This window comes from Somniosus microcephalus, chromosome 3, assembly GCF_052327205.1.
Source record: "Somniosus microcephalus isolate GS21.2 chromosome 3, FLI_Smic_1.0, whole genome shotgun sequence".
NCBI lineage: Eukaryota > Metazoa > Chordata > Chondrichthyes > Squaliformes > Somniosidae > Somniosus > Somniosus microcephalus.
The window spans coordinates 377,898,018-377,917,187 of NC_140989.1; the positions used below are offsets into that span (position 1 = coordinate 377,898,018).

General features: G+C 50.6%; 1 protein-coding gene across 1 annotated transcript in view; it reads left to right on the top strand.

The window, feature by feature from the left end:
- The window catches only part of LOC147122459 (netrin-G1-like), a 73,884-nt gene that overhangs the window by 45,146 nt on the left and 9,568 nt on the right, over window positions 1–19,170 (top strand). The window contains exons 3-5 of the mRNA XM_085983619.1: window positions 7,144–7,769; window positions 13,831–14,003; window positions 15,888–15,914. Coding sequence (XP_085839745.1) covers window positions 7,144–7,769; window positions 13,831–14,003; window positions 15,888–15,914 — 826 coding nt within the window. The remainder of the gene's footprint in view (window positions 1–7,143; window positions 7,770–13,830; window positions 14,004–15,887; window positions 15,915–19,170) is intronic.

The following is a 19,170-nucleotide window of genomic DNA, read 5'->3' on the forward strand; positions in this document are numbered from 1 at the left end:
TTGCATGGGTGGCGTTTCGATATGCCAGTAGGAAATTGTCCACCTTGTGTTGCAGTGGAATCTGATCTTCGCTCATGGCTTTTATTGCCTTTTTGAACGTCTGTACAAACGTCTCGGCCAGCCCATTCATAGCTGGATGATATGGGGCAGAGGTATAATGTTTCACCCCATTCTTCTTCAGGAATTTCTGGAATTCCTCTGACACGAACTGTGGTCCGTTGTCTGAACATATTTGCTCTGGCAATCCATTTCTTGCAAATATCGTTCTTAGCACCGCGATCGTCTTCTCCGAGGTAGTGGTAGTCATTTTAATCACTTCTGGCCATTTAGAATGTGCATCCACCGCAATTAAAAACATGGAATCCATGAATGGACCAGCAAAGTCAATATGTACACGTTGCCATGGGGTTGAAGGCCATTCCCATGGATGCAGCGGTGCAATTGGAGGTGCATTTTGGACTTTTTGGCACCCTGAGCAGCTTTTCGTCAGATCCTCTATCTGTTGGTCGATACCCGGCCACCACACATAAGCCCTAGCAAGGCTTTTCATCTTGACTCCCCCCAGATGACCTTCATGTAGTTCTTTTAGAACTCTCTCTCTTAACTTAGGAGGGATAATCACCCTTGTTCCATACATCAATGTTCCCTGACAGATGGACAGCTGTTCTCGTCTTGCTGAGAATGCCGGTAACAGTGGATCACCATGGGCTGGCCATCCCTTTACTGTCAATTCGTAGACCCGGGACAGTGTCGGGTCATTCCTAGTCTCCCTTTCAATATTTGCATTGGTGACAGGTAAACATTCAATGATGGTCGAGTGAAATAACTCCACCGGGTCAACCATCGGTGCCTCCTCCTCAGTAGGTAGTGGCAGGCGCGACAGCCCATCAGCATTACCATGCTGCTTTGTACCTTTGAATTCTATCTGATATTGATGTGCCCCTAGGAAAAGGGACCATCTCTGGAGCCTCTGCGCTGTCATCACCGAAACTCCCTTCTTAGGGTTAAAAATGGATACCAACGGCTGGTGGTCTGTCAGCAGTGTAAACTTCTGGCCCTGCAGGTAATGATTAAACTTCTTTACTCCCCACACAAGGCTGAGAGCCTCCCTATCTATCTGAACATAGTTGCGCTCAGCGGAGGTCAATGATCTGGATGCAAATGCGACTGGCCTTTCCAAGCCATTTGGCAACTTGTGTGAGAGTACTGCTCCAATACCATAAGGAGAAGCATCACAAGCTAAATCAATAGGTAGCATTGGGTTGAAGTGAGCCAACACTTCCTCTGAGGTGATCAATGCCTTGCTTTTGCGAAAGGCCTTCTTACAGTCCTCGCTCCACTTCCATGGTACTTCTTTCTGCAAAAGAGCGTTCAGCGGGTGCAGCACCGTGGATAGATTTGGCAGAAACTTATGGTAATAGTTAATCAACCCTAGGAACGACCTCAACTGGGATACATTTTCCGGAGCTGGAGCCTTCACAACAGCTTCGATCTTGTCAGGTGACTTGTGCAGCCCCTCCTGGTCAGTGACATGACCACAGTACGAGATCCGTTTCTGAAAGAACTCACATTTCTGGCGATTAACTCAAAGTCCATATTCCTTCAATCTGGTGAGCACCAGTTTCAAATTTGCAAGGTGTTCCTCATCGTCATCTCCTGTAATCAGGATATCGTCCAAGTAACATTGAGTGCTTGGAATTCCCTGTAATACCTGCTCCATGGCCCTCCGTCAAATTGCCGGAGCCGAAGCCACTCCAAAAACCAGTCTATTATATCGATACAAGCCTCTGTGCGTGTTGATTGTGAGATACTGGCGTGACTCTTCCTCAACTTCCATCTGTAAGTATGCTTGCGCCAGGTCTATCTTGGTGAAGTGTTTCCCGCCAGACAATGAAGCAAAGATATCCTCAATCCGCGGAAGCGGATATTGCACCGTGTGAAGCACCGGATTAACCGTGATCTTGAAGTCTCCACAGGTGCGGACCTTCCCCGGTTCCCCTGGCTTGTTACTCGATGAACGCTTCATGACGGGAACAATGGGCGTGGCCCACTCACTCCAGTCCACCTTAGACAGTACTCCTGAACGTTCTAGCCCTTCCAGCTCAGCTTCCACAGCAGGTCGTATCGCATAAGGTACCGGTCTGGCTTTGAAAAATTTTGGGTTTGCATGTTCTTCAACCTTGATGTTTGCCGTAATTCCTCTCAGTGTTCCCAGTCCCTGTTGGAACACCTCTTTAGCCTCATCCAATATTCTGGACAATCATTCAGGTTTGACATCTTTTTTTCCGGAATCTACCGTTATTGCTTTTAGGGAGTGCCAGTCCATATTTATTTTCCTGATCCACTCCCGTCCCAGAAGTGGTGGACCTCCCTCAGGTAGTACATATAAGTCCATTCCTTGGTGTTCTTTGCCCTTGTGTACCACCTTGACTTTTATCTTTCCGATGGGGTATACTCTTTGCCCCGTGTATGTCTGCAATATTATCTCCGTATCCCGTAGGGGAATATGTGTGAATAACCTTTTGTAATCTTGCTTATTCATGACCGTCAACGCCGATCCGGTGTCCAATTCCATCTTCACTTGGACTCCTGCTATCTGAAGTGTGACCCAGATAGTTTGTAGGTCAGCTTCCTTTCTCACATTGTGAATTCTCAGACTACCCAGTTCCTTGCTGTTGGAGTCTGAATCCGAATTCTGTTCATCCGAACTCTTCTCAGCCACCTTATGTACCTTTCTGCACTTTTCCTGCGGTGACTTTTTGTTGCTGGTCTTCTTTCCTGACCGGCATACTTTAGCTATGTGACCAAGCTTGCCACATTTTCTACATTCCTGATTTTTAAACCAGCATTGGTTCTGATTGTGTGTTGTCTTTCCACAACGATAACATTTCGCTGTACCCAAAGCCATTTGATCTACGCTGAGTACCGCTGCCTTCAGCTGCATTTCCGCAGTGCCTCTCGCTGTGGCTTCATGCGATGCTGCAATAGTGACAGCCTTATCAAGTGTAAGATCATTCTCTTCAAGCAGCCACTTTTGTGTTCCTTCTTTCGACAATCCACACACGAATTTGTCTCTCAGTGCCTCTGTCAGTCTTTCCCCAAACTGACAGTATTTCGCTAGCTTACGCAGTTCAATTAAATACTCCACATTGCTTTCCTCTTTCAGTTGCGTTCTCGCATAAAATTTAAATCGTTCCGCTAACATCAGCGGTGTGGGGTTCAAATGATTTCTCAGGACAGCAACAATATTAGCGAAAGCCTGACCCGCCGGTTTAGCTGGTGATAGAAGATGCTTCAATAGCCCGTATGTCTTCGCACCCATTGAGTTTAGTAAGGTTAGTGCTTTATCTTCAGCTGATATTTTATTTGCCTTACAATAAATCTCTATGCGTTCTACATACGTGGCCCAATCTTCAACATCGGGATCGAAATCGTTGATGTTACCACGCTTAGGCATCCTCGCAATCTTCTTGAGAAACAAAAAGAAATTTTTCTTTTATTTTTTTTTTCCAAAATGGCGGTTTCCCGCGCTTGTCTTCTTCCCCCGCCTACGAAAATGGCGGCTTCCCGTGTTTGCCTTTCTCCCCCGCTGGCTGCAATGGCGATTGCCGTATTGCTGCGTTCGCCCTCCCCAGCGGTTCTCAAATCGTGCCTCCCAGCCCCTCTTGCAGTCCGGTCCTTTCCCCCGGCTGCGGCTGAGTTCTCCGCGTTTTTTTAAAATTTTATCCCGCGCCTCGCGGCCTCGGTAGCTGCCCGGCCTTTTTACCCGGTCGCGGTCGAGCTCTCTCTCGACGCTGTTGCGTCTCCCAGCCCGCTTGCAGCCCGGTCTTTTACACCGGCTGCGTTTGCATTCACCGCGGCTCCCGTGCCTTACGCTGCCCCAGTCCCAGCGCCTCTGGCCCCGACTTCTGTCCGGCTCTTTTCCCCGGCCGTGGTCGAGTTCTCCGCCCTTATATCCTCCGTTTTTCCCTCCCCTACTTCACAGCCAACGTGGCCGGCTTGCTGCTCGTCGCTGATCGGCTTACCCACCACCGTGATAGAAGGGATGATCACTGCCTGTTGCTGATGGAAGGCTTCGTGTCAGGATTCTTCCTTGCTCTTCAGACCCGAGTCTTTTCTCAGCAGGATGATGAGGGCGGATGCCTCTTCTCGATGCCCGTTAAACTGCCTTGGATATATCTCTGCCACAGGGTAAGATCGTCATCGTCGCCACTGTTAAGTCTGTGTGTTCTAGTTATTGTTAATAAGAATCACTGCACACAGACCACAAGAGTAAATTCAACAGGTCTTTACTAGTCGGAGGTCAGGCTGAACTGCCCAATAAATCATTACACAGCACTTATATACCGGTGTGGTCACCACCGGTATTACAGTATACAGCAGCCAAGATAAAGTAGTGCATCTCTTAAAATAGTTCTCTTAAAGGTGGAACGGTTACATACACCACACCAAGGAAACATTTTCAAAAGGGAATTGGGTAAGTACCTGAAAGAATATAATTTGCAGGGCTCCGGGGAAAGGGCGGGGGAGCGGGACTAACTGAAGTGATCTTGCAGAGAGCCGGCACGGGCTCGACGGGCCGAATGGCCTTCTTCTGTGCTGTAACCATTCTATGGTCTCTAGAGGTCAGAGGTCGGTGCTTCTTACACACTGAACATGAACTTTGGAAAATCAAAATAATCAAAAGGTCCAAAATGTCGTCATGTCAGAAATCCTTTCAAATGTCAGCTCCCTTGTCTCTTTACAGTCCATTTTATTTCATTTAAAAATATTCACGAGGATGATTCCAGAACAGAGTGGTTGTAACTATTGGGAAAGGCTGAACAGCCTGGGTCTCGTTTCTGGAACCAGGGATGAGGGACTTCAGTTACGTGGAGAGACTGGAGAGGCTGAGATTGTTCTCCTTAGAGCAGAGAAGGTTAAGGGGAGATTTAATAGAGATGTTCAAAATCATGAGCGAATGTTACTTGCCACTTATCAGCCCAAGTCTGAATGTCGTCCAGGTCTTGCTGCATGCGGGCACGGACTGCTTCATTATCTGAGGAGTTGCGAATGGCACTGAACACTGTGCAATCATCAGTGAACATCCCCACTTCTGACCTTATGATGGAGGGAAGGTCATTGATGAAGCAGCTGAAGATGGTTGGTCCTCAGACACTGTCCTGAGGAACTCCTACAGCGATGTCCTGGGGTTGGACCTCGGACACTGCCCTGAGGAACTCCTGCAGCGATGTCCTGGGGTTGGAGCTCGGACACTGTCCTGAGGAACTCCTGCAGTGATGTCCTGGGGTTGGACCTCAGACACTGCCCTGAGGAACTCCTGCAGCGATGTCCTGGGGTTGGATCTCGGACACTGCCCTGAGGAACTCCTGCAGCGATGTCCTGGGGTTGGACCTCGGACACTGTCCTGAGGAACTCCTGCAGCAATGTCCTGGGGTTGGACATCGGACACTGCCCTGAGGAACTCCTGCAGCGATGTCCTGGGATTGAGATGAATGACCACCAACAACCACATTCTTTTGTGCTAGGTATGACTCCAGCCAGTGGAGAATTTTCCCCCCGATTCCCATTGACTTCAATTATACTCGGGCTCCTTGATACCACACTCGGTCAAATACTGCCTTCGAGCAGAGAAGGTTAAGAGGAGTCTTCATAGAGGTGTTCAAAATCATGAACAGTGTTGAGTAAATAAGGAAAAATTGTTTCCAGGAACAGGAGGGTCGGTAACCAGAGGACTTGATTTAAAACTATTGGCAAATCACTCCCAGTGATAGGGAATCGCTCCCAGTGATGGAGAATCTGTCCCAGTGACAAGGAATCTCTCCCAGTAACAGGGAACCTCTCCCAGTGACGGGGAAGCGCTCCCAGTGATGGGGAATCTCTCCCAGTGATGGGGAATCTCTCCCAGTGACGGGGAATCGCTCCCAGTGACGGGGAATCTCTCCCAGTGACGGGGAAGCGCTCCCAGTAACAGGGAACCACTCCCAGTGACGGGGAAGCACTCCCAGTGATGGGGAATCTCTCCCAGTGACGGGGAATCTCTCCCAGTGACGGGGAATCGCTCCCAGTGACAGGGAATCGCTCCCAGTGACGGGGAATCGCTCCCAGTGACGGGGAATCGCTCCCAGTGACGGGGAATCGCTCCCAGTCACGGGGAATCGCTCCCAGTCACGGGGAATCTCTCCCAGTCACAGATAATCTCTCCCAGTGACGGGGAATCACTCCCAGTCATGGGGAATCTCTCCCAGTCACGGGGAATCTCTCCCAGTGATGGGGAATCTCTCCCTGTGACGGGGAATCGCACCCAGTGACGGGGAATCGCTCCCAGTCACGGGGAATCTCTCCCAGTCACGGGGAATCTCTCCCAGTGACAGGGAATCACTCCTGGGGAAGATGAGGTGAGATTCTTGCAGTTGTTTCCAAATCCTGTGCAGTTTAATAATGCAGATCTCTAAATATTTCAGTGGCGTGAAGCTATTTTTAGTTAGACAGCTAACATCATTCTTCAACATTACTACGATATAATTACCCAGCTGTCGAGCACACAGTGTAGTGCGATGGAGAACATACAGTTTTATTAAGAAATCCCTGAGTGTGTGGATATTCCTGGATTCTAAGATATTGTAGAGGGAACGTAACTCTGTATTTAACCCGTGCTGTACCTGTCCTGGGAGTGTTTGATGGGACAGTCGAGGGAGCTTTACTCTGTATTTAACCCGTGCTGTACCTGTCCTGGGAGTGTTTGATGGGACAGTCGAGGGAGCTTTACTCTGTATTTAACCCGTGCTGTACCTGTCCTGGGAGTGTTTGATGGGATAGTGTAGAGGGAGCTTTACTCTGTATCTAACCCATGCTGTACCTGCCCTGGGAGTGTTTGATGGGACAGTGTAGAGGGAGCTTTACTCTGTATCTAACCCATGCTGTACCTGCCCTGGGAGTGTTTGATGGGACAGTGCAGAGGGAGCTTTACTTTGTATCTAACCCGTGCTGTACCTGCCCTGGGAGTGTTTGATGGGACAGTGTAGAGGGAGCGTTACTCTGTATCTAACCCATGCTGTACCTGCCCTGGGAGTGTTTGATGGGACAGTGTAGAGGGAGCTTTACTCTGTATCTGATCCGTGTTGTTCCCGTCTCTGTTTCCAGGAGAACCCGTACATGTGCAACAACGAGTGTGACGCTCACCCGCCCGAGCTGATGCTGGATGACGAGGGGCGGATTCCCAACACCTTTTGGCAAAGTGTCTCCTGGAGGAGTTTCCCCGAGCCCCTCCTGATCAACATCACTCTGTCCTGGGGCAAGACCATCGAGCTGACCGATGACATCGTCATCACCTTCGAGTCGGGTCGGCCGGAGCAGATGGTCCTGGAGAAATCTCTGGACCACGGCCGGACGTGGCAGCCCTACCAGTTCTACGCGGCCGACTGCCTCACCTCCTTTGGGATGGAGCCGAGAACGGCCCGGGATCTGAGCCCGGCCTCGGTGCTGGACATCATCTGCACGGAGGAGTACTCCCGGGGCTACGTGTGGAAGATGGACAAGATGGTTCGCTTCGAGATCCAGGAGCGTTTCGCCCTGTTCGGGGGGCCCCGTCTCCGCGACATGGCCTCACTGTACGGCCAGCTGGACACCACCAAGGACCTGAGGGACTTCTTCACCCTGACCGACCTGCGGCTCAGGCTGCTCCGGCCGGCCACTGGGGCCACCAGTGTTGACCAGCACAACCTCTCCAAATACTTATATGCCATCTCCAACCTGGACATTCGCGGGCGGTGAGAGCTCCTCGCCCCTTCTGGCCAGAGTCACTGAACACTCATTTCACACCGAGGGGGCGCCGTGTCAGTCCAACATCTGGGGACACTCACAGGGCCAACATCTGGAGGGCACTCTATCAGGGCCAACATCTGGGGACACTCACAGGGCCAACATCCTAGGGACAGTCACAGGGCCAACATCTGGGGGACACTCTATCAGGGCCAACATCTGGGGGACACACTATCCGGTGTAACATTTGGAGTGGCTCTCACTCTATCGGAGATTCCCGGAGGGTGAGAGCTCCTCACCACTTCTGCTCCGAGTCGCTGATGTGGGCGCTCGGTAACTGGGGAGGTTTTCCAGCGATAGATCGGGATCCCTCCCCCGGCCCACTCGGCACCGTCAGCTGCCCCTGTGTGGGGTGTGAAAGCTTCCCTGAATGGCTCAGTGACAGTGTGCACAGACCAGCACTGTGACAGCTCCCCCTGCCCCTGGGGATGGGCTCGTTAGCGAGCTTTCAGAGTCCTGCTGGCTGGCTGGTGATGAGGCAGCGATTTCCTGCTCAGTGTTCAGCCAATCGAGCAGCGCGGAGCGAGCAGAATCTGTCCCTTTACTCTCAACACTGCCGACCTCCAGTCTCCTCATGATTCAGAGAATCAGGCAGCACAGGAGAAGGCCATTCGGCCCATCGTGCCTGTGCCGGCTCTTTGAAAGAGCTCTCCAATTAGTCCCACTCCCTGCTCTTTCCCCACAGCCCTGCTCATCTCTTCCCTTCCAGTATTTCTCCAATTCCCTTTTGAAAGTTCCTATTGAATCTGCTTCCACCGCCCTTTCAGGCAGCGCGTTCCAGATCACAACAACTCGCTGTAAAAACATTCTCCTCATCTCCCCTCTGGTTCTTTTGCCAATTCCCTTCACTCTGTGTCCTCTGGTTACCGACCCTCCTGCCACTGGAAACAGTTTCTCCCTATTTAATCTATCAAAGCCCTTCCTGACTTGATGAATTATTCTGACTGAACGCTCCCTTCGTGTTCAATCTATATTCAGTCTGGGTCAGTGAGTTCCCATTCACCCATCACACAATCTCCGGGGCTCGGAGCCATTCCCTCATTATTCTACACTCAGCTTCTGGGAGACTCGCTCCAGCTTTTAGTTGCGGAGAATCTTCAGACACTAATTGGAGAACCGGAGCAGGGAAATGTTTACGCTGCTGTTAATGTGACTCCAAGGAACTCTCTGGGTTTCTGCTTAGTTTAGCAAACAGTGCCCAGAACTGCCAACTTGCTGACTGTGCAAGGTACAATCTGCGGATTGTGAAGCTTCACCTTCGCAGTGAGTTAAACAGTGGCTCGATGCTGTTAGCACAGAGTCACCGAGACCAGCGTTCTCACGCTTCACGGCACAGAGACTGTCACAGCACTTTGGGCCGTTCCAAACCGCATTTACTGAACAACAACCTGCATTTATATAGCGCCTTTAACATAGTAAAAATCCCATGGTGCTTCACAGGAGCGTAAATCAGAGCGAACTTTGACACCGAGACACAGAAGGAGATATTAGGACAGGTGACCAAAAGCTGGGTCAAAGAGGGAGGTTTTTAGCAGCGTCTCAAAGGGGGAGAGAGAGGTAGAGAGGTTTAGGGACGGAAACATCGCTGTTTGTGGGATCTTGCTGTGCACAAATTGGCTGCTGCGTTTCCAACATTACAACAGTGAGCACACTTCAGAAGTACTTCATTGGCTGTGAAGCGCTTTGGGACATCCTGAGGTGGTGAAATGCTCTGTAGAAATGTAAGGTCATTCTTCCTTAGAATGAGGGGCCAGAGAAAGATTAAATGTGAGAGATTGAGGAGAGAGGGCAGGAGAAACGTCTTCACACAGAGAGTGGTGAGGCTGTGGGATTCACTCCCAGGGTCCGAGGTTGAGGAGTTTGTGATCGGGAGAGTGGAGGAGCCCGGGACAGAGTTCTCCCTGTGTGGGGCGGGGTTAAAATCCACCCTTTCATCTTTTGGATTGTAGGATTGTCCAGGAGTAAAGTAGATCAGCGAATCTATCCCACTGATCCCAAATCTCAGCCTGTGCTTCCTCTTTATAGCCTGAATCACTGATATCCGCTTCTGTCAGTTTTACTCTACCGTTTCCTGGAGATTAGTGTGGGAAAGGAGAGTAATTTGTTGTGTAAACCACTCATTCTCTCACTGAATGTTGCTCATTCACCTGATCGGAACCTGTAGCTCACGGTGAAGTACGTCGGTATGAGGGGCGAGTTGGCTAAGGTCAATTGGGAAACTACATTAAAAGGCATGACGGTAGACAAGCAATGGTTAGTATTTACAGAATTAATACATAATTTACAACAAATATACATTCCTTTAATGTACAAAAACCCCACAGGAAAAGTGGTCCAACCGTGGCTAACAAGAGAAGTTAAAGTTAGGATTAGATCAAAGGAAGAGGCTTTTCATGTTGTCAAAAAGAGCAGTAAGTGTGAGGATTGGGAGGATTTTAGAATTCAGCAAAGGTGGACCAAGAAATTGATAAAGAAAGTGAAAATAGAATATGAGATTAAACTAGTGAGAGATATAAAAACAGACTGTAAAAGCTACAGGTATCTAAAAAGAAAAAGATTAGTGAAAGTAAATGTGGGTCCCTTACAGGCTGAGACAGGAGAAATTATAATGGGGAATAAGGAAATGGAAGAGAAATTAAACAAATACTTTGGGGTCGATTTTCCTGGAGCCGTCAGGCGGGGTTTCAGGCGTATGGGGGGGGGGGAAATCCTGAATTCGGGGGTCCCGACACCATCCTGCCCAAAACCCCGCTCCACGCAAGTTTCAGAGGCGGCGGGTACCCGCCCCGCACTGGGACCCGTCGACCCCAGGCGGGAAGGGATTAGTGCCAATTAACTGCCTGTTAACAGGTAGTTAACAGGCAGTTTTTAGCCTAATCCCTATTTTGAGGGGTGTCGTGTGGGATTCCCGACGGCTCCAAACCACGCCAGGTTAGAGCAGGCGGGCCGTCGGGTTGAAGGATTGGAGGGGTCGCAATGTCAGTGTTCAGGTGAGTGATGGGTGCATGAGTGCAAAGGTAAGTGTGTTTGGTGTGTCTAAAGTGTGTAAAGAACTTTTACTTACCTGTACTTACATTAACAGCCTTTCTTCCTGTAGGCATCGGGAGTCCATCACTCAGCCGGCACTGAAAGCTGAACGGCTGCGATCTGTGAAAAGTGACAGCCTTCAGCTTTGAGTGCTGCTGAGAGTTCTAACTGAGTCTGTGCAGAAGGACTCATGTTAGAACTCAGACTGTCAGTGTTTGGCAGCTTCAAACAGCTGTGAAACACTGATATTTCATCTGTCAAGTCTGTGACGTCACCTGTTGCCGGGTGGCCCTTAATTGGCTGGGCGGGCTCAACAAGGTTAATCAAGGGAAATTCGCGCGGATTGGCCGGACGTCGATGTAGGCGGGTCAAAAACCCGAAAGTTGTAGTCCCGCCTTCTTCCCGACAGCTTTGGGAAAATCGACCCCTTTGTGTCTGTCTTCACAGAAGGAGACACAAAAAACTTCCCGGAAATAGTGGAGAACCGAGGGTCCAGCGAGAATGAGGAACTGAAAGAAATTAGTATCAGTAAAAAAATAGTGCTGGAGAAATTAATGGGACTAAAAGCCGATAAATCCGCTGGACCTGATGGCCTACATCCTGGGGTTTTGAAGGAGGTGGCTATAGAGATAGTGAATGCATTGGTTGTCATTTTCCAAATTCCAGATTCTAGAACGGTTCCCGCGGATTGGAAGGTAGCAAATGTAACCCCACTATTTAAGAAAGGAGGGAGAGAGAAAATGGGGAACTACAGACCAGTTAGCCTGACATCAGTAGTAGGGAAATTGCTCGAATCTATTATTAAGGACGTGGTAACAGGACAGTTAGAAAATAATAATAGGATTGGGCAGAGTCAGCACGGATTTATGAAAGGGAAATGATGTTTGACAAATCTGTTAGAGTGAGTGGGCAAGAACATGGCAAAGTGGAGAAATGTAAAGTTATCCACTTTGGCAGGAAAAACAGAAAAGCAGAGTATTTATTAAATGATGAGAGATTGGGAAGTGTTGGTTTTCAGAGGGACCTGGGTGTCCTTGTACACGAATCACTGAAAGTTAACATACAGGTACAGCAAGCTATTAGGAAAGCAAGTGGTATGTTGGTCTTTATTACAAGAGGATTTGAGTATAAGAGTAAAGACGTCTTACTGCAATTATACAGGGCCCTGGTGAGACCACACCTGGAGTATTGTGGACAGTTTTGGTCTCCTTACCTAAGGAAGGATATACTTGCCACAGAGGGAGTGCAACGAAGGTTCACCAGACTGATTCCTGGGATGGGGGGATTGTCCTATGAGGACAGATTGAGTAGACTGGGCCTATATTCTCTAGAGTTTACAAGAATGAGAGGGGATTTCATTGAAACATACAAAATTCTTACAGGGCTTGACAGGGTAGGTGCAGGGAGGATGTTTCCCCTGGCTGGGGAGTCCAGAACCAGGGGTCACAGTCTCAGAATAAGGGGTCGGCCATTGAGGACTGAGATGAGGAGGAATGTCTTCACTCAGAGGGCGGTGAATCTTTGGAATTCTCTGCCCCAGAGGGCTGTGGAGGCTCAGTCATTGAGTATATTCAAGACAGAGATCGATAGATTTTTGAATATTAAGGGAATCAAGGGATATGAGGATCGTGCAGGAAAGTGGAGATGAGGTAGAAGATCAGCCTGATCTTAATGAATGGTGGAATAGGTTCGAGGGGCCGAATGGCCGACTCCTGCTCCTATTTCTTATGTTCTTCTGTTAACTAGCACTGTAACCACGACAGGGAATTCAATCTTCAAATGAATGAATTAATGATAGTTTATAAACATCCAGCAAAAGATGTGGCTGGTATTAGTTTAGTGTTGAGTTGTAACAGAGTTAATATTTAATGATTCCTCAATCATCAATTACTGGTCATTTACACCTCCTGGACTTCCGGCTGCTCCTCACCCGGCGGGAATTGAATGATTTCAGTTTAAACCTTTGAAGAGATTCCCAGGTTTAACCCTTTCTGAGCAAACCCTGGGACAATCCGGCCCGTTTGGTATTTGGGTGAAATTGGGGAAGTGGGGACTGACCCAGGAGAAGAGGGAAGGTGGAGATTTTCAGTCTTTCAGTCTTCATCTTCAGTCTCCGCTCTGAGTGTCTCCTCCTCATGTGTCCCGGTGTCACATTTTGTCCGAGCTACGCTCCTGTGAAGCACCTTGGGACATTTAACTACGTTAAAGGCGCTATAGAAATGCAAGTTGTTGTTGACACTGACCTACACTGGCTCCCGGTCCGGCAACACCTCGATTTAAAAATTCTCATCCTTGTTTTCAAATCCCTCCATGTCCTCACCAGTCCCTATCTCTGTAACCTCCTCCAGCCCCACAACCCTCCGAGATCTCTGCGCTCCTCCAATTCTGGCCTCTTGTCCATCCCCCACTCCCTTCGCTCCACCATTGGCGGCCGTGCCTTCAGCTGCCTGGGCCCTAAGCTCTGGAATTCCCTCCCTAAACCTCTCCGCCTCTCACTCCTCCTTTAAGATGCTCCTTAAAACCGACCTCTTTGACCCAGCCTTTGGTCACCTGTCCTAATATCACCTTATGGGGCTCGGGGTCAGTTTGTCTGATTTACGCTCCTGTGAAGCACCTTGGGAGGTTTCACTAGTTACAGGCGCTATATAAATACAGGTTGTTGTTGTTGTAGTTGCAGGTGTTGTTGTTAAGGGAGAATGAACTTGCATTTCTATAGCGCCTCTCATGACCTCAGGGTGTCCCAAAGCGCTTTACAGCCAATGAGGTGCTTTTGTGGGATGTGCTGAGGGTGAGAGGCGCTCTATCAATGCAAGCTCTTGCTCTGAGGGGTCTGGAACAGTTTGAAATGCAATAAGTGTCAGAAAGTGTTGGTGTCGGGAGGGCTGAGCTGGGAAAGGGAGAGCGGAGTCCCGGAGCGGAGAGTCCCGAGTCTAACCCAGCTGCTCAGCCCATTTGAAAGCAGCTGCCCTTGTTTTTTGCCAGGTGTAAGTGCAATCTTCACGCCAACAACTGTATCTTGGAGAAGGGGAAGCTGAGTTGCGAGTGCGAGCACAACACGACGGGGCCGGACTGTGGGAGATGCAAGAAAGGCTTTCAAGGCGGAGCGTGGAGAGCGGGCTCGTACCTCCCAATCCCCAAAGGGACGGTCAATGTGTGTGAGTAACCCGAGCTTCCCGGCCAGGCCCAGTGCCGGCGCAAGATCGCTTCAGATTTCATTCTCAGCCCAACTCCCCGCAACGCATCGACTCCAAAACACAACCCAATGGATGGTTGTGATTGTGTTAATGTGGAAAGAGCGATCCCAGCGGGAGATTGTCCAGACCCAGGGAAGTGGAACAGAGTCCGAGCCCACAGCCCACTGAGAGAGGGGGAGAGGTAGGGAGAGAGAGAGAGAGAGAGGGGGGGAGAGAGAGGGGGAGAGGGAGAGAGAGAGGGAGAGGGAGGGAGGGAGAGGGAGAGAGAGAGGGAGGGAGGGAGAGGGAGAGAGAGGGAGGGAGAGGGAGAGAGAGTGAGGGGGAGACGGAGAGAGGGTGAGAGAGAGAGGGTGAGAGAGGGAGAGAGGTTAAGAGGGAGAGAGAGAGAGGGAGGGAGAGAGAGGGCGAGGGAGGGGGAAAAGAGAGGGGAGAGAGAGGGCGAGGGAGGGGAGGGGGAAAGAGAGGGCGAGGGAGGGGAGGGGGAAAGAAAGGGAGGTGGAGAGAGGGCGAGGGAGGGGAGGGGGAAAGAAAGGGAGGTGGAGAGAGGGCGAGGGAGGGGAGGGGGAAAGAGAGGGAGGTGGAGAGAGGGCGAGGGAGGGGAGGGGGAAAGAGAGGGAGGTGGGGAGAGGGTGAGAGAGAGAGGGTGAGAGAGAGAGGGGGGAGAGAGATAGAGGGAGGAGAGTGAAGGCAGAGGGAGAGAGGGAAAGTGAGGGGGAGAGTGAAAAAGAGAAACAGAGAAAGAAAGATAAGGAAAGAGTGAAAGAGAAGGTAAAGAAACAAGAAACAGAAAGTGAGAAAAAACGGAGATAGAAAGAGGGTAGGAGAGAGAGAGAAAGTAAGTAAGAAAGAGACAGAAAGTAAGAGAAGTAAATAAAGAGAGAGAGAGACAAGCTCTCCAATTAGTCCCACTCCCTGCTCTTTCCCCACAGCCCTGCAAATATTTCCCTCCAAGTATTTCTCCATTTCCCTTTTGAAAGTTCCTATTGAATCTGCTTCCACCGCCCTTTCAGGCATCGCATTCCAGATCACAACAACTCGCTGTAAAAACATTCTCCTCATCTCCCTCTGGTTCTTTTGCCAATTCCGTTCAATCTGTGTCCTCTGGTTACCGACCCTCCTGCCACTGGAAACAGTTGCTCCTTATTTACTCAATCAAACCCCTCCTGATTTCGAGCGCCTCTATCAATGTGATGTGGGAGTCAGTGAGCGAGCTGGAATCGCTGGCATTATGTAGAGGGTGAGGTTATAACAGCCCATGGGTGATTTTTGCTGAAATCTCCCTGCGGACACACACACAGATACAGAGCCAGCAGTGAGGTGTAGACTGATGTGAGAATGGAATGTTAATGGCTGGATGAACATCTGGGGAACAGCTGGGGAGGGTGAAAGGAGAATAAGCCTCTGTGTAACAATATCTGAAGCAGATCAGGAAGTGAAGGTTGTGAGGGACATCTGTGGCCATTGCTGTGTGTGGAATGTCCCGAGATCAATATACAGACAGTGAGAGGACTGGGCAGTGAGCGAGGGGTCTGTGTGATGACTGACACCCTTACCTATTAACCCTGCGGACTTACACACTAATCACACGGAGTGGGAACGGAGCCACGGACTAACCTCAGGCTCACCTTCCGTCAGCTCTTTAGCATCTCTAGCTGGTGTGACCCAGGGCTGGTGTGAGTGCTCAGAGGATGCAGCCCGCCAATCTCCATCACTTCATTGTTCCTGAGTTTGAGTGAGGTCCATCTCATCAACACTCCATGTGATGGGTTGGATTAGTGTGTTTATGGAGACAGATTGTTAATCAGACGTCTCTCTAACTCTCTTTGTTTCTGTTTCCCTCTCCAGGCCTCCCTGACACCGTCGCGAGTGGCCGTAAGTAGGACCTACGCTCTCTGACCTGTGACCTGCTGACCCAGAGCCCATTTCAGTATCTGGAACAAACCCTTCCCCTCAAACCTCCCTCATCTCTCACTGACCGAGCAACAGGTGTAGGTGTGAGCAGGGTCTGAGTGTGAGCAGGTGTAGGTGTGAGCAGGGTCTGAGTGTGAGCAGGGGCTGAGTGTGAACAGGTGTAGGTGTGAACAGGGGCTGAGTGTGAACAGGTGTAGGTGTGAACAGGGGCTGAGTGTGAGCAGGGGCTGAGTGTGAGCAGGTGTAGTTGTGAACAGGGACTGCATGTGAACAGGTGTAGGTGTGAACAGGGGCTGAATGTGAACAGGGATTGAGTGTGAACAGATGTAGGTGTGAACAGGCTGAGTGTGAACAGGTGTAGGTGTGAACATGTATAGGTGTGAAAAGGTGTAGGTGTGAGCAGGGACTGCATGTGAACAGGTGTAGGTGTGTACAGGGGCTGAGTGTGAACAGGTGTAGGTGTGAGCAGGGTCTGAGTGTGAGCAGGTGTAGGTGTGAACATGTATAGGTGTGAGCAGGTGTGGATGTGAGCAGGGTCTGAGTGTGAGCAGGTGTAGGTGTGAGCAGGTGTAGGTGTGAGCAGGGTCTGAGTGTGAGCGGGTGTAGGTGTGAGCAGGGTCTGAGTGTGAGCAGGTGTAGGTGTGAGCAGTGTCTGAGTGTGAGCAGTTGTAGGTGTGAGCAGGTGTAGGTGTGAGCAGGGGCTGAGTGTGAACATCTGTGGGAGTGAGCAGGGTCTGAGTGTGAGCAGGGTCTGAGTGTGAGCAGGGGCTGAGTGTGAGCAGGGGCTGAGTGTGAGCAGGGTCTGAGTGTGAGCGGGGGCTAGGATCAGGAGTCTGCTTGTTCCTGTATCTATGGAGTAAAGTATAATCTCCTCGAGCGGTGCAGCAGATACGAAGCAGGGAAGTTGTAATATTTACGATGCACATCTTAGCTGAGAGGAAAGTGCTTCTTAACTCTGCCTCAGTGAGAACATTCAGTGGGAAGTGGAGGGAATATTTGTAGAAAGCTGTTAGGTTGCTGAGCCCGAGATCAATGGGGACCTGTTGTAATCCCGTTATCCCAGATACAGGAATGGGAGCTGGGTGAGTGTCTCGGCCTCAATCTGTTCCCCTTTGTTCCCGGATTTTGCATCAACTCGTTCCCGTTTATTTAACCGTTCGCATGCTGTCCATGTCATTCCAAACCATCCATCACAGTAAACCCCCAAACCAGCCCCACACTGACTGGGAGTGACCATAACTCCCCACACTGACCAAGAGTGACCATAAATCCCCATACTGACCGGGAGTGACCATAACTCCCCACACTGACCGGGAGTGACCTTAACTCCCCATACTGACCGGGAGTGACCATAACTCCCCACATTGACCGGGAGTGACCATAACTCCCCACACTGACCAGGAGTGACCTTAACTCCCCACACTGACCGGGAGTGACCAAAACTCCCCATACTGACCGGGAGTGACCATAACGCCCCATACTGACCAGGAGTGCCCTTAACTCCCCACACTGACCGGCAGTGACCATAACTCCCCATACTGACCGGGAGTGACCATAACTCCCCATACTGACGGGGAGCAGAGTGACCATAACTCTCCACACTGACCAGGAGTGACCATAACTCCCCACACTGACCGGGAGTGACCATAACTCCCCATACTGACGGGGAGCTGAGTGACCATAACTCCCCACACTGACCGGGAGTGACCGCAACTCCCCACACTGACCGGGAGTGACCATAACTCGCCATACTGACCGGGAGTGACCATAACTCCCCACATTGACCGGGAGTGACCATAACTCCCCATACTGACCGGGAGTGACCATAACTCCCCATACTGACCGGGAATGACCATAACTCCCCACACTGACCGGGAGTGACCATAACTCCCCATACTGACCATAACTCCCCATACTTACCGGGAGTGACCATAACTCCTCATACTGACCGGGAGTGACCGTAACTCCACATAATGACTTGGAGTGACCATAACTCCCCATACTGACTGGGAGTGACCATAACTCCCCACACTGACCGGGAGTGACCTTAACTCCCCATACTGACCGGGAGTGACCATAACTCCCTACATTGACCGGGAGTGACCATAACTCCCCACACTAACCAGGAGTGACCATAACTCCCCATACTGACCGGGAGTGGGGGACTGGGGCACTTTGGGCATCTATGAAACGTTACACTTTGACCCCAAACCTGCCCCTTTCCTGCCCAGGGACAGCCAGAACCTACACAAAGTTAACTAAAGATAAACTAGTTCTAATGTCTGGCGATGAATCTCCATTTTGTGCTGAATTACTGAGCGTGTTGTTGCTGGATTGAGTCACGCTGAATAATAACAGGGAGACACAGTCACATCCTGCATTACACAGTTTGCCTTTCAAACCCTCAACCTACTCGAATGTACCGAAATCCCATAATAACAGCCCGTCACCGGCCTCACCCCATTAAATCATCGGCTCCGCGGACCAGATTCCCACTAATTAGTGATCGATCCGCTTCGAGCTAAACACAGGCAATGAGTAGACCCGGAGAAGCGACTGATTGAGTCGACATTGGCTCCCGGTCCAGCAACACCTCCAATTTATAATTCTCATCCTCACGTTCAAATCCCTCCATGGTCTCACTCCTCCCTGTCTCTGTAACCTCCTCCAGCCATAAAACCCTCCGAGATCTCTTCACTCCTCCAACCATAAGAAGTTCCAGTGGTCAAGAATCTCATCACTAGAGGTCGTGAACCCAGAGCAAGGTAGGAGCTCTCATATAGTGTTCGCTCAGTACTGCCCCTCTGACAGCGCAGCACTCCCTCCGTACAGCCCCTCCGACAGTGCAGCGCTCCCTCAGTACTGCCCCTCCGACAGTGCAATGCTCCCTCAGTACTGCCCCTCCGACAGTGCAGTGCTCCCTCAGTACTGCCCCTCCGACAGTGCAACGCTCCCTCAGTACTGCCCCTCCGACAGTGCAGTGCTCCCTCAGTACTGCCCCTCCGACAGTGCAGTACTCCCTCAGTACTGCCCTTCCGACAGTGCAGCGCTCCCTCAGTACTACCCCTCCGACAGTGCAACGCTCCCTCAGTACTGCCCCTCCGACAATGCAGTGCTCCCTCAGTACTGCCCCTCCGACAGTGCAGTGCTCCCTCAGGACTGCCCCTCTGACAGTGCAGCGCTCCCTCAGTACTACCCCTCCGACAGTGCAGCGCTC